The 15,105-nt window shown below is 42.0% G+C and overlaps 1 protein-coding gene across 2 annotated transcripts in view; it reads left to right on the top strand.

Moving 5' to 3' along the window:
- Window positions 1-12,966: 12,966 nt before the first annotated feature.
- Window positions 12,967-15,105, top strand: part of MMP16 (matrix metallopeptidase 16) — a 234,325-nt gene continuing 232,186 nt past the window's right edge. For both annotated transcript variants that reach the window (XM_042465288.1, XM_042465287.1), the window contains exon 1: window positions 12,967-13,798. In XM_042465288.1, the coding sequence (XP_042321222.1) occupies window positions 13,661-13,798 (138 nt within the window). In that variant the 5' untranslated portion in view covers window positions 12,967-13,660. The remainder of the gene's footprint in view (window positions 13,799-15,105) is intronic.

Raw genomic sequence — 15,105 nt, 5'->3', positions numbered from 1 at the left:
TGTTTCATGACCAAAATATTGTATAAAGTTACCTTCAGGGTATGGGTATAAGATGTATATGAAACATAAATGAATTTCATGTTTAGACTTGGGTCCCATCTCCTAGATATCTCTCTCTCTCTCTCTCTCTCTCTCTCTGTGTGTGTGTGTGTGTGTGTGTGTACACACACACACACACACACGTATTTCAAAATCCAAGAAAGGCTCTTAAATACAGAACAGTTCTGGTCCCAAGCATTTTGCATAAGGGATAATCAACCTGTACAGTATTATATCTATTGTTAATCATGCAGTGCATATGTATGCACATGGAGTATTGTATTGTATTGTATTGTATTGTATTGTATTTATTTATTTATTTATTTATTTATTTATTGCTTTTGTCAAACTTCCCTGAACTCAGTATCAAAATTCCATTATTTATCTACTTAAAAAGGTTTTGTGTCCTCTTCCTCATTAACAACCTTTGCTCTCTTCTTGTGTGGCTACATCCCTTTGCCCTGGCCATACTCACACTTTGATGTTGCTTGGCCATAAGTGTCCTGGCTTTCATCTCAATAAAATTGTGATGGGATGGATTTTCACCTATATAGGGACCAGTTCCATTTTCAAATACCCACCTTGCCCAGCTAAGGGGAAAAGAGAGAGAAGGCTTTTTCTCTACTTCCAGATAGCATCTGAGGAGCTAGGTGAATCTCAATTAGGGCTCAGCCAGTTAAAGTAAACATTGGCATAGAACATTTAACTTTTCTCCATCTCCTCTCCATGGAGAGGAGAAGAGGGACCTGGTTTCCAATTGAAGCTGTGGGTAAAAAAACCTTTATCTGGGCACTGATGCAAATAAGAGGTGATGTAAATGGCTCACAGAGGAAGGGTGGATTGACTTTAAATTATTTTAAATTTAACCTATTTTTTGGACTTAAGGTCCATATCAGGTGCAAAAGGCAGACATGAAGGGGGAAATTCAGTCTGTCTTTGAATACCTTCTAAACCCAGGGATTTGTTTCCCATACCATAAGTAAACTGAATACACAATTCTTTTCACACAATTCTATTCCTGACCCACATCTAACAGGACTGTGTCTAGTTCCTGCGCCCTTTTCATATTTGCCTCTTACTTTGCCTCTGCACATCACTCTGTTCAGGAGGTTGGAAAATTACTTTTGGACTACATCTCCTATAACTACACTAGCCTTGTTGGATAGGGGATTCTGGGAGGGAGGTCACCAAATGTACCTTTTCGAACCTCTGTTAGACCCCTCTGACCCTTGTTGGTTGCTCCAGACTTGACTGTTGACTGCTATAACTTAACAACTGACTTTTCCCGCTGGCAGTTAATTCCTCTTCATGCATAGGACCTGTAACAATGTAACTTACAGACATGGTACAGCCCTCAGAAGCCTGATGTATTCTCCGAAGGACCTCAATACCCACACATTTTGAATCCTGTACTCTGCCAACTTGAATCACTGGGGCTGAGATGGGAATCTAAATTTGGTTCCAGGACTTCCCACAGATACCAAAATCTCATCTGTGGATGCTTAAGTCCCATCATATGCAATGACATAGTAAAATTATATCCTTTATATAAAATGGCAAAATTAAGGTTTGCTTTTTGGATGGTGTGTGTGTGTGTGTGTGTGTGTGTGTGTGTGTGTGTGAAAGAGAGAGAGAGAGAGCATTTTCAAATCATGACTAGCTGAATCCATAGATGCAGAATCCATGGGTACAGATGATTATATACATTTGGATGGACATCTGATCATTTTCCCTATGTGGTACCTTACATTTAGTAGGATCAAAGTTTGGAAAAGTTATCTGTGGATTAGAATTAACACACACACACACATACCCAGTCTGCATGTCCAGGCCCCATACTGGTTGTGGCATTTTGGAAGATGTAGTCTAATAATTGCACTAGGCACTGAGTAGGATGGCTTTTGTATGCATATCTGGATAAGATCCTCATTCACAATCTGCCTCAACTAGTTAACTATGTTCAATTAGAATGGAGAAACAGACCATCAGCCTAGTTGCCCCAGGAATGAAGATATATTCCTCTTTTCTCATCTGATATTGCTTTTTTAAAAGATTTTGTTTTCTTTAGCATGGGGCAGGAACAGAACAAATTCTGGCAGCAAGGAGAACTGACAACAGGTAAGAAAAGAAAACAGGGTAGTTCATGAAACACAATCATCCTCCATTAGAACTCATTACAAACTTCCATGATTCTGATTTAACTGAAGCCTAAGTGTTTTTAAGGTGTAATATCTATAGATTATATATTTCAGCTGTGTACAGTAGAGCCAAGAACACTTTTTTCAGTTGCAGTTTCTAAATCGGTTGTGACCATTTATATTTGTTTTGAAACTGAATTTTATTGTAATTGAGGTAATATTAATCTACTTTACTTTAATGTTGTTAGTCATAATAGGTGCCTGCAACCAATCTTAGAAGAAAACTAACCTGCAAAAGGGCAAGGAGAGCTGCTTTGTCTGTATTTCACAGCAAAAGAGTGTCTGTCCATGAGATTAGCAATATTATTGCCCTCTAGTGGGTTCATTGATAAACAGTTGAGCTATATTTTCTCCCTGAAATAAAGAATGATTTGAATCCTCAAAGTACACAGCTCAGTACATTAAATAGAAAATATTCTTCTCTTTGACTTTTCATGGGTTCTTTTTCTCAAAACAACAACAACACGATACAATCACAACACAATATACATGAAGGTAAAAATATTTTAGGACAATGAATGAGATATGTAAGTTTATCGCATGCCATTTCCAGACCATTCTGGGCACTGGATGGGATCAGCACAGAACTGGTGCCACACAGGAAAACACTGCTGATGCCACTGGCATCCAGTTCAAAATCATTCTTCAAAATTGGTTGCCATAGTACTGATAGGGAATGGCTTGGGGACTCCTGGTGGCATCAGTGGTGTTCCAGTGCCCAAATGGTCTGGAAATGATATGCAATAAACTTATTACTGTAGAGTAGTTCAGAATCAACTCTCTAGCAACACAGCAGACGGGGAAAAAACCCAATGTGATTTTATAGGTCCCAAACCATTCAATTAAACTGAGTGTGTGACTGTCACTGAATGCTGCTGTTACACATATTAACCCAACTCAATCATTTCTATCTATTCTTCATGTATTACTGAGTCTTAAATGCTTGGTTAGGTTTTCCAAATGAGTTGACATGTCAAAGTTACTGGGATCATTTGATGACTGGGGGGGCGGGGACTTGTGCATCAAACATACATAATGTTTTTAAAAATAAATTTGAAATATTTGCTGAGTGACAGAAATTAAGTGTCCAGTGATGCTTTTTCACAAATGGGACAATATATCTGTCAGAACAGCAACTTCACATATACAATTTTGAGATGATCCCAAAGCAGATAAAATTATATATGAAGAAACTGTCGTGGAATCCTCATCAGTGGTAATGAAGGAATTATGTATGGATTGGCAGAGTGGATCTGTCCGTCTTTCCCCACCTGCACAGTATGTTGAGCCTAGAGGGGGAAAGCCTAATGGCAATGAAAGCAATAAAGACAAGCCATCTAGTCTGCTTTAGTTGGGAAGTGAATGTTTGCTTGAGTCCAGAACAGCAGGGGGACAAGTCCACTCCTGATTTTGATATCATTCCTCTCACAACTGCTCCTAGTTAAACAACTTGCACCTATACTTTCTTTTTGTCACTGGGACAGCTCCATGAAACTTGAAGTAGCTTCAGAAAGAATGACAGCAAAACCATTCTGTCCTCTTTCTGAAGGTTGGGGTGGATGTAATTGCAGATTTGCATCAGACTGTAACACAGGAAGACTGGAAGTGAATAACAGGTTCTGTAGAAGGTGCAATTGGGGAAAAAATTGGCTGTTCAATGTTGACCTAGCTACTGCCCAGGCAGCTTGAGATCAGTATCAGGAAAGGTTCTAGAACAGATTATTAGTGTGAGCATTTAGAAAGGAATGCTGTAAATACCAAAACCTAGCATGAGTTTCTCAAAAACATATCATTCCAGACTAATCTCATTTATTTTTCTGACAGATTGACAAGGTTAGTAGATCAGGGAAATGCTGTGGATATAGTGTACCTTGATTTCAGTGAAGCTTTCGACAAAGTCCCCCATGTTATTCTTGCAGAGAAGGTGGTAGAGTGTGGGCTAGACAATGTTACTGTTGGGTGGATTTGCAATTGGTTGACTGACCAAACCAAAAGAGTGATCACCAGAAGTTCTTCTTCATCCTGGAGTGAAGTAACTAGTGGGGGGCCTCAAAGTTCTGTCATGGTCCTACAGTATAACTAGTCACAAACTAGTAAAATAAAATTCAATAGGGATAAATACAAGACACTTACATAGGCCAAATGGATGTACAAATATAGAATGGGAAATATCTGCCTTGGCAGCAGTGCATGTGAAAAAGCCTATGAATCTTAGGAGTCAAGTGAAATATACTCAACAATATGATGCAGTGGGCAAAAAAGCCCATGTAGGTATGGGCTGCATGAACAGGTATATAGTGTCCAGATCAAGCAAAGCCAAAAACTACATAATGTTTTCTGTATTTCTGGAAAAGTAACAATACTTGGGGGCCAGGTGACCAGAGGGCCATGTCAGAGGGCATCTGCCTCTCATATACAATGTACAATCTTGGAAGTGCCCATCTAGGGCTCTGTAGGTCAAAGCCAGTCTTTTGATTTTGTCCTGAAATTGAACTAGAAGCAATTGGAATAGTGCATATTACTCCACCAGCCCTATTAATTATCATATGGAACTATCATGGATGTAATGAATTTTGTGAATCATGTTTAAATATAGCCACATGGCCAGTTGCTGCAGTAAAACAAATGGGAGGTTACCAGGGCACAGAATCACATTTTCTAAATAATTGTACACCAATGGTTCTACAATTGATACATTACATCCAATTGCAACCCTGTAGCAAATGTGCATCCACCTTCCATGCAGACCATGAGCCACTAGTGTTGGCCTGTACTGTGAAGTGTCCCACAATATTTGTACATTGTCACATTTTGTGTATGCAGAGATCTTGTTGCTTCTTTAAGACTAACTGAAAGAAAGATGTTGGCAGTATGTGCTTTTGTAGACTTCAGTCTACTTCCAAGGTTTGGCCCCGTGCTTTGTTACACACAAGCTATGAGTGTTTCATTTATGAAGCTTGGAAAAATGGAAGGTATTTCACACAGATTCATGTCACTCAAAGCAGCTATTGAACTAAACAAGCCACTTGTGGATCTTGTTTTTTTTTTTTTAAAGCACAGGGAGGCTACTCTTCAGCCTCTTGGGACACAGTTTGGTGACCTTAAAGCAAGGGAACTACAAAGGCAGATAAGAACAAGAGACCCTTGAATTGCATTTCATTCAAAGGTTTATTTCTGCTCCCAGTGGCTTGAATCAGGACTCTCTCTCATCTCTCTCTCTCTCTCTCTCACACACACACACACACACACACACACACACACAGTTTAAACCCAGGATGTTTATGCTTAAAGAACAACAACCATTCTACAAATAGCCACTATAAATAACTCTTGCTCTCTGCATCTTCTGCAAGTCATTCCTTTCTGACTTTATGGTTTACAACAGGCTGGACAACTATGTGGGAGCTGGGCAACTTTTATCCCCCCAGCACCCAGTCTGTACCAGTGCTTAGGGGATTTCTTTCCTTGGCTCTGGTTTATAATCTTACCGCTTGTCCCAGTACTTATATACAGTATATATTCTATACCTATATATCTGGATTTGATCAAGTGGGCTTAGTTCACAAAGGTTTATGTCATAATAAATTTGCTAGTCTTTAAAGTGTCCTAAGATTCTTTCCTTTTCTCATTCCTATACAGTGCCTGGGGAATTTGGTAATGTCAGAATTCTTAAATCAAGGGAGCTGAGAAGAACAAAGTAATTTCTGCAGTCAGCTACAACTTCAGATTCACCAATGAAGCTCAATAGGCGATTTCAAGCATGTCTCTGAAAAGAACTCACTTCACAAGATGAATATGATGATAAAATAGAATAACACCAATGTATGCTACCATGAGCTTCTTAGAAGAAGGGCAATATATGAGCATGATAAACAAATATGCAGACAGTGGTGAACAAGCAGTGTTGGCCATTCATCGGAAGAGGAGGTACTACTCACTTAGGCTTTCTGTCCTCCTTATTTATTTTCCATGTCTGGAAAGCCTTATATAATTTGGAAAAGCCAGGCTCCATTTGTGATCCATTTATGCAAAAAATAAAAATAAAAAAAAACTTAAAAAATGTTGGTACCCCTAAATAAAACTGGATAAGAATAAGATAAGGAAGAATAGCAACAACATATTGTCAAATGAAGATGTAGAAAGTATGACTAATGTACCATTGCTGTCACTGGTTCTCTCTCTTTTGCTGATTCACAGCTTGAAATTTACATCAATATTTTCCTGAAATACTCCCTTTGAGTAATGTGGCTCTTGAGAGTATTTCTTCTAAGAGCTCTTATGACTTGTTTTGCCCTGAAATTGCATCATGCTGATTTTTAAACTTAGTCGGTTCTATTACCTTATCCCAGTTTTCTCAGAATAGCATCACCATACGTCTGTCCTAACTGAGCTGCTATACCGTCACTTGACATGTTATGAGTATTGCTGTTTCCATGACCTTGCCTTTCCTGTTTGACTCACCATTCTATTAGCACCTTTCTCCTCCATTTTGCATTGTAAATCCCACCTCAGTCCCCTGATAGAACATTTGAACATACTGACATTTGACTATTGTACATAGTTAATTATGGTTCCATGGTTATACTTTCTACGCAAACTGATCTCATAGCCAGGAAATGTGCTGCATCTTTGTGACCTGAATGGACATGATGAAACATTGAGGCTGCAAAACCTTATTTGGTCCTCTGGTTACTTCTGCATGCTTTATATTTATTAGTGATAATGAGAAAAAATAGCTTTGATTAGAACAAATGACCTCTTTTCGAAGCAGCTTGTGACCTCCTTCCTTCTCACCGCTGGTTCTCCTTGGTGTGTTCAGCTACTTAAAACACCTTCACATCTTTTTGCATCTTTTCTCAATAGACCTTAGAAAAATACAGTATTTCTGTACCCCTATTCCTTTGTTTTTCTTGTAGTTTACCTATTTGTTCTTCTGGAAAAAGGACCACAAGGTTGTGCAAATGTTCTAGAATCTGTGCAGGAAAGGGCAAAGGGGCTGCCTTTCTAAGAGTGCAAGTAGCCCTCTTTAAAATAAGAATTGTACATCATTTTGCCTCCATTTGGGCTTCTGATGTTTCTTGCTACTGTATGCCCTCTTCAAAGAACTTAAAATGCTACACAGAAGCAGTATTGAGTATCTTTTCTTCTAACTTTCAATCACAGTAGCAGTAGCTACTGTGGATCCAGATACTAGGACCTACATAGATCATAGTGGCCTTCTTTCTTTTCTTTTCTTTTCTTTTCATTTATTTATTTATTTTGCAGGTTGCACAGTCTTTCACTGTTGGTCCCTCAGGGTGACTTATACTTTTTATTTATTTCTCTGAGTATTACCATATATACTTGACTATAAATTGACCTCATGTATAAGTCATGGGCAAGCTTTGGGGCCAAAATTATGGATAAGTTGATAAGTCAAGGGTAAAACCTAGAGGTGTGTAACAAAGGATCTAAAGGGTGAAGCAAAGAAAAACAATGTCAAAAGACTTACAAAATTCCAGCAGACATACAGTAACTATTTGTGCTCACTCTAAAGGTTGGATGGATGAGATAGTAGAGAGGATTAGTACTTCCAGGACAGATTATAATTTTGCCTTTCACCAGGGGATGGTTCCTTCTTTTAAATCAGAGTTAAGATACATAACTTACATTGACCCATAGATAAGTCGACTCAGTTTTTTGGGGTCAATTTTTTTACCTAAATTTCTAGACTTACACATGAGTATATACAGTAAGTGTTGTATAATCATAAACCACAGTTAGTCAATGATCTGGACATTATTTCTCAATAATGATCTGAATATTATTTTCCTACACATGTTCTTCTGCAAGCAATCCTGGCTATAATGTTAAAGTAGGTGCAGTCTCAGTTCAGTGGATTTTGAACCACTTTAGGAAACGAACCACTTAATTCCAATTGCAAACGAGTAGTATATTCCCTTGGAGTGCATCTGCACTGTAGAAATAATGCAGTTTGACACCACTTTAACTGCCATGGCTCCATCCTACAGAATCCTGGGATCTGTGGTTTTGTGAGGCACCAGCAGTTTTGATGGAGAAGGCTGAAGACCTTGTGAGACTAGACATCCCAGGATTGCACAGAATGGATGCACAGCACTTAAAGTGGTGTCAAACTGAATTATTTCTACAGTGCATTTCTACAGTGGGACCCATGAACTGAGTACAATTTCTCTCTCTCTTTTAGTTCCTGTTATTTTGAAAATTGTGTTTTAGTGCATTTATCTGGGAAGGAACTCTATAGTTTTCATTTTTTTAAAGGGGTCCTTAATCCCAGGATGCTTTAATCACATGAAAATATCAGTTCTTTTCTGTGAAAAGATACAAGGACAGTACTCTTTAGCCACTATAAAGCAAACCACTGAAGTCTGAAATTGTAGTAAATATTAATATGAAGGACTAGAAATATAATGAATGTATATCTCCCTCTAGTGTGGAAGAATCTAACAATTCTATAGCTTTCTATTGGTCAAGCATACACATTTAAGATGGTGATGTCATCAAAGTCTTTGTTTGTTGAATCTAGAAAGAGAAAAGGCAGAAATGTGTTGTTGTTTTTTTTAAATCCCCCTTCTTTTGGGATTCCTAAATTGTCACCCTCCATTTTATCACCTTTGAAATAAGAAGTGGGATTGAATGGTGTGTGAATTGAGTGTAACGGAAATATTTTTGATCACCATAGCAACAAAATAGCTTGGTGGGGAAGAGAGGACTCAGCTAAACACATGTAAAGCAAAAAGGTTACACAGCCTTGAGGCCTCCAGAGCCAGATCCTACAGATACGAAATATGAAGAGCATATTGTTTTACAGGTGGGTCAATAAAAGCAAAACACTTGCGCTTCTGACATATTACTTTGTAACTCATGGCCACAGGCTCAGGTAACATCAAGTAAACTGAATGACTTACTATAAAGAAAAAGGTACATGCAGAATTTCTTTCCATTTTTTTTCTTTTTAAGAGGCTAAAACATTTGATTGAAGACAAAGTATTATTCCATGTGTGCAATGGCAATCTCCATCACCAGTGTCATTACCTTTTAAAATGTGCACTGATTGGGGGGGAGGACACCAAGAAACCATATACAGTAAATTGTATAGGGAAAAGGCTGCAATTAGATTAAATACCTTCCCAAATGTCTTGCAAATTGTCCCTTAAAATATATAACAGCTATAGACATTCCTTGGGGAAAGTATACTAGATTTCTGAAGACATATTTTGCAAGATGTACTGTAGCTCTGCATTACTCAGAGGTAAGCGTATTATTATTTCTTTGTTCACAGTTTTCATTTACCTAATTCTGTTTGATACACCTGCTGGAAATCTGGACCCAGAATCTTTATTAGCATATTGAGTTAATAGGGGCCTTTTGAAATATAGAACTGTACCTTTTTGAGATTTGTTGTCAATCATTCTGAGAAAGCATTGCCACACTTTTGACTCCTGTGGTATCTGTCAGCTGAATGTTGCATTCTAAAATTCACTGCTCAACAAACATGATTGACAATTTACTGGAAAACAGAAATTGGTTTTTAAATCATCTATGCTTTAAACACTGAGTACTAGGGAACAGCAGAACCCAACAGTTAGGTGAGTGTTACGTAGGAGAAATTCATAATTCTACCATGACATATCAACCAATGTCCCAATACCCAGCCTCTTACAAAGAATAAATAGTGTGCATGCACACTTTGAATCTAAGCTCCCACAGAATACCTTGGGCAAGTCTCAGGCTCAGAGGATGGCAATGGCAAACCCCTTCTGAAGGAACATGCCAAGAAACCCCCATGATAGGTTCATCCGTAAGTCGCAAATGATTTGAAGGCAGACAACAAGATCAACAAATATTTCAAAACAGAACTGCAACTCTATAGAAGGGATGTGATAGATGGCACATGTCTAGCAGGGCTGGAAGAAAATTTCATTGGGTTTCTTTTTGGATAAGAACTTTTGAAAATACCCAATTTCATTTCTTCATAATTCTGACAGAAGGAACTTGAGATTTTTTCTCTTAATCAAAATGTGGGAAGTAATTCAACTGTCAGATTTGCCCAAGGCACTTCCTTCTATAAACAAACAAACAAATGTAACTATCCATTCCAAATTAGCATGTCAAGGAGAAGGCTTTTTCAGAATGGAGCTTAGAAAACTGTACCCTTTGGGCTACATCTTTCTCAAGTGCTCATGCTGGCTGGATAATTATGGGAGATCTGGTCAGAAAAAGGAATGCTTCGAAGTTCTATTTTTGTTATTATAGAACTTTAAGTCAACTGTGACTTATAGCAATCCTATCGTAGAGTTTTCTTAGCAAGATTTCTTCTGAGGAAGAGGTTAGTCATTGCCTTTTGCTACTGCTGGAGAATGCCACTAGTCCAAGATGACCCAGTGGGCTTCCATGGCCAAGCAGATATTCAGATCCTAGTTTCCCAGCTAATAAAACCACTACTCTATGTTCATATAGAATCATAGAGTTGGAAGACACCTCAAGGGTCATCAAGTCCAACCCTCTGTCATGCAGGAATACAGAATCTGACAGATGGTCATCCAGCCTTTTTAAAAACCTCAAAAAAAGAAGACTCTACTACTTTCTGAGGGAGTGTATTCTATCAGAAGCCTTTGTTTTGACATGCTGCTTCATACTAGGAAAGAAGTAGGTCGATTTTGTCTTAACAATCCATTGTGTAATTCAAATTGGAGTAAACTGATTGACTCTATGGAATGTACATCAATGTTGGGTTACCATATTCCCACTGATTCCTTAGACTTGTTCTAGCTGGGATTAACAATGTAGCTGTAGCCCTAATTGTCAGGTGGCTCTGAAATGTACCTTCAAAAATTCTGCATTTGTTACACTGATATGTCACCATACCTTTGGTGAAACCAAGATGGCATATATGATGCTCTTAACCTTTACTTTATCCTTAAAACAGTGCTTTAGAAACAGGGCAAGGTGGGAGACAGTAACTGACACAAGGTCACCCAGGGATTTCATGGCTCAGTGAAGATTCAAATTTGAATCCTCCAAGTTCCAGTCTGACATTTGAACCACGCTCCAATGCCTATGGGGATTTATGAGGGCAGAATTCCCATAGGACAACTGTGAATGACTGGAGCACTGTCAATAAGCCATGCCCCCTTTGCCAACATACATATGGCAACATGTGAAAAGGGCCCTTACACATGTATCACATAATGTGGAGCCGCTGGGCAGAGAGGCATAACTAAGAGTCTGTAGATGTGGTGAGATGATCAATTTACAGTAGCGAATAAACTTGTATATATAAAATCTCATTTTTTTCTTTGCAAAATTCTGAAAAGAATTATTTTCAGTATATTTCTAAATCAGTTTTCTCCCTTTCTGTAGAGTTTTTCTTCCTTCCTTCTAGATGTTAATTTAACCCATTGCTTCTTTTAGAACCCCAGATGTTGTTTCCAACTGAGTGCAACCCTAAGGTTTTCTTAGTGAGTTTCTTCATGCCATTGCCATCCTCTGAGGCTGAGAGAGTGTGACTTGCCCAAGGTCACCCAGAGGGTTTACCTGGCTGAGCTGGGAATTGACCATTGGTCTTCAGAGTCATAGTCCAATGCTGAAACCACTACACCACACAGGGAACTCGAATCCTCACATCACCCTCCATGCACCTGAGGAAGTAGGCTCAAGTCCAGGAAAGCTCATGCTAACAACTACTCTCTTTCAGTTAATCTCAAAGGTGCTACAAGATCCCTTTGCATACTCATCACATCCTTTCTAAGTCTCAGTTTAAACCTCTTAACTCAAGGTACTTTCCTTGCTAGCAGCTGTCTTACTCGTGTTTACTCAGAGGTAAGTCCTGTGAAATTCCATTATGCTCCCTGAGGCCCTGCTCCTTTGCAGGCGATACAAATGGCTGTCTCCTTCCATGTAATGGATGACCCTTGATGACCTTTCCATCAGCCTCTTAACTTCCCCTCAGTCCCAGAAGCTGGGAAAGTTACTTTTTTGGACCACATCTCCCATAAGCCAGCCAGCACGGTCAAGACTTCTGTATTTGGCACTGATCTCTCTCACATAAGGTAGGAAGTGCCACTGTAGGTAGTGGTTTGAGTGTGGAGGAGGACTCTGGAGACCAAGCCACTCGAGCTCCCATAGGACAGCACCCTTGGATGAGGCTACCTTGGGCAAGTCACACTCTCTCAGCCTCAGAGGAAGGCCATGGCAAACCCCCTCTGAAGCCCACCTTGACAGGGTCGCCATGGGTCGGAAAGGCCCCGGAGGCACAGGGCCACCACCAGATTTAAGTGGTAGGGCATGGAAAAGCGTGCAAGTGCCTGCAGTGTCTTTCCTCCCCGGCGGCGATGGAGAGATTGGCAAGGCTTCTCCTCGCTCCGGTGTGGCCACTCTTTCTCGCCAAGCCCTCCCTCGGAAACTAGGCTCTTGCTTTCCTTTGGGGCGGTGGGTCTTTCCAGGAGCCCCTCGGCCCTCCCCTCTTGGCTGACCGGGCCCCTTGCACCCGGCGGGCGAGGCTGGGCTGGGCGCCCGAGGAGGAGCCCCTTCCCCTCCTTCCTGAAGGCGCCTCCTCCTGGGCCAAGACAAGAGGAGGGGAGGGGGAGGGGGCGGAGTTATGCAGATGAGGGAGGAAGGCTCAGGAGCGGAGGGGGAAAGAGGAGGAGAGGCAGCATCATAACAGGCGAGGCTGAAGCGAGGAGGAGGAGGAGGAGGAGGAGAGCCAGAGGCCGGGCAGCCCAGGCCTTGGCGGGCAGGAGGAGCAGCAGCAGGAGGAGGAAGAAGAGAAAAAGGAGGAGGAGGAAGAGAAGGAGGGAAGGCAGCAGGAGGAAGAGAAACAGAAGGAGGAGAAGGAGTTGCTAGAGAAGGAGGGAAAGCAGGAGGAGGAAGAAGAGGAGGAGGAGGAGGACCACTCTCAGGAGTGGCGCCTGGGCAAAGGAGCCTCGGGACTGGCTCTTCCCTCCCTCCCTCCCTCCCTCCCCGGGACGAAGGATGCTGAGGAGAAGGAAGAGCTGAGCCTCTTCAATGTGGGGCTTGTTGTTGCCGCCGCCGCCGCCGCCCGCCTTCGGGAGCCAAGGGTCGCTGCCTGCCCTCTGCCTCCCTCTCCTTCCCCAGCTCTAGGCGAAGCTGCTGGAGGAGCTGCTCTGCCTTCGCCAACCGGAGAGAAATCGCTCGCTCTCTCTGTGTCTCTCTAGCTCCACACCCAGAGCCTCGCTTTCTCTCCTTTGGGCGCCTGGCTCTTCCAGAGGGAGGGAGGGAGGGAGGCCGAGGAGGAGGAGGAACAGGAACAAAAAGACAGCGGCCGAGAGAGCAGGGACGGGGGGAAAGACACCAGAGAGAGCCCTTTTTCGCTGCCCCTCTTCCCTCGAAGCACACACACACACACCAGACACACACACACACCCTCCCCCCCGGCGTCCGCTATGCTCTGCCTCGCCTTCCGCACTGCAAGCCCCGGGGATTGCGCGCCTTTTTCGGGGCTCTTTTTCGGGCAAGCCTTGCTTTGGATTGTATGGGCCACGGCTGGACAGTGCGGAGCGGAGCAGTACTTCAATGTGGAGGTAAGCTGCTTTTCTGTCGGGCAGAGTGGGTCTTTCTGTTTTCTTCCCATCCACACTGTAGGAGTAACTCGGTTTGAGACCACTTTGACAGTAATTCGTTATTGTGCCTGCCAGCTTCGTTACCGTTACCGGATGCCCCCCCCCCCGGCAGCTCCGAAGGGGAAGCAAAAAAAAAGTTAGGGAGAGGGGAGGAGGAACTTCGTGCAGCTCTTCGAAATGCGAGGAGGGTGACCCACTGCCCTTTGGGGCATCTCTCCCTCTGCCCCCGCCCTTTCCCTCCCAAAAGCCAGCCCAAGGGTTTGGGATGTGGCTCTGCTGGACTTTCCCCGGGGTCGGGATTTGACAGCACAGCCATGTCCATGGCTGGAGAAGAGAAGGCTGAGGGGTGACATGATAGCCCTGTTTAAATACTTGAAGGGGTGTTATATTGAGAAGGGAGCAAGCTTGTTTTCTGATGCTCCAGAGACTAGGAGCAATGAATGTAAGCTGCAGGAAAAGAGATTCCTCCTCAACATTAGGAGGAACTTCCTGACAGTAAGGGCTGTTCATCAGTGGAACAAACTCCCTCGGAGTGTAGTGGAGGCTCCTTCCTTGGAGGTCTTTAAGCAGAGGCTGGATGGCCATCTGTCAGGGATGCTTTGACTGAGAGTTCCTGCATGGCAGAATGGGGTTGGACTGGATGGCCCTTGGGGTCTCTTCCAGCTCTATGGTTCTAACTCAGAAGTAAGCCCTGTGGAGCTAAACTGACTTCTCAGGTCAGTGTAGGACTAGAATGTCCCCTCTTAATATCGGATTGAACTGACTCCAGGTTCTCTCTCTTGTTACCTCTTTCATCCTGCTGTATGTTCATGTTCACCTTGTGCTTCTAGTAACCACCATGGTGGAATTCTCTGTGTTTACCTGGATGCACCTCGCTGTCACATGTGTGTAGCTGCACTTTGCTAGATCATTTTAGCCTCTTTAGTTATTCCCTGATGCTGTTTTCTTTCCACGAAGCCACCCTTTCGTCTTGCTCACCTATAAAATCCATGCCTTCCATCGCTGGTTGACTTTTGGTAACTCCATGAATTTTATAGGGTTTTGAGTACTCAGAAGTGGTTTTGCCAGTTCCTTCCTCTGCTTATAGCACTGGTTTTTCATTTGTAGTCTCTCACCCAAGTACTAACCAGAGCTGGTCCTGCTTAGTTTCCAAGATCAGCTGGGATCTGGTACTTCTACCTGGTACAAATATTCAAAGAGACCAACCATCTAGCTCCCATGCTTCCACCATCTGCATCTTGTTTCACCTCTATGCTTGCAAGCCCATC

The sequence above is a fragment of the Sceloporus undulatus genome, chromosome 4 (assembly GCF_019175285.1).
Source record: "Sceloporus undulatus isolate JIND9_A2432 ecotype Alabama chromosome 4, SceUnd_v1.1, whole genome shotgun sequence".
Taxonomy (NCBI): Eukaryota; Metazoa; Chordata; class Lepidosauria; order Squamata; family Phrynosomatidae; genus Sceloporus; species Sceloporus undulatus.
The sequence above is the reverse complement of the archived record's forward strand: the minus strand, read 5'-3'. Positions and strand labels throughout refer to the sequence as shown.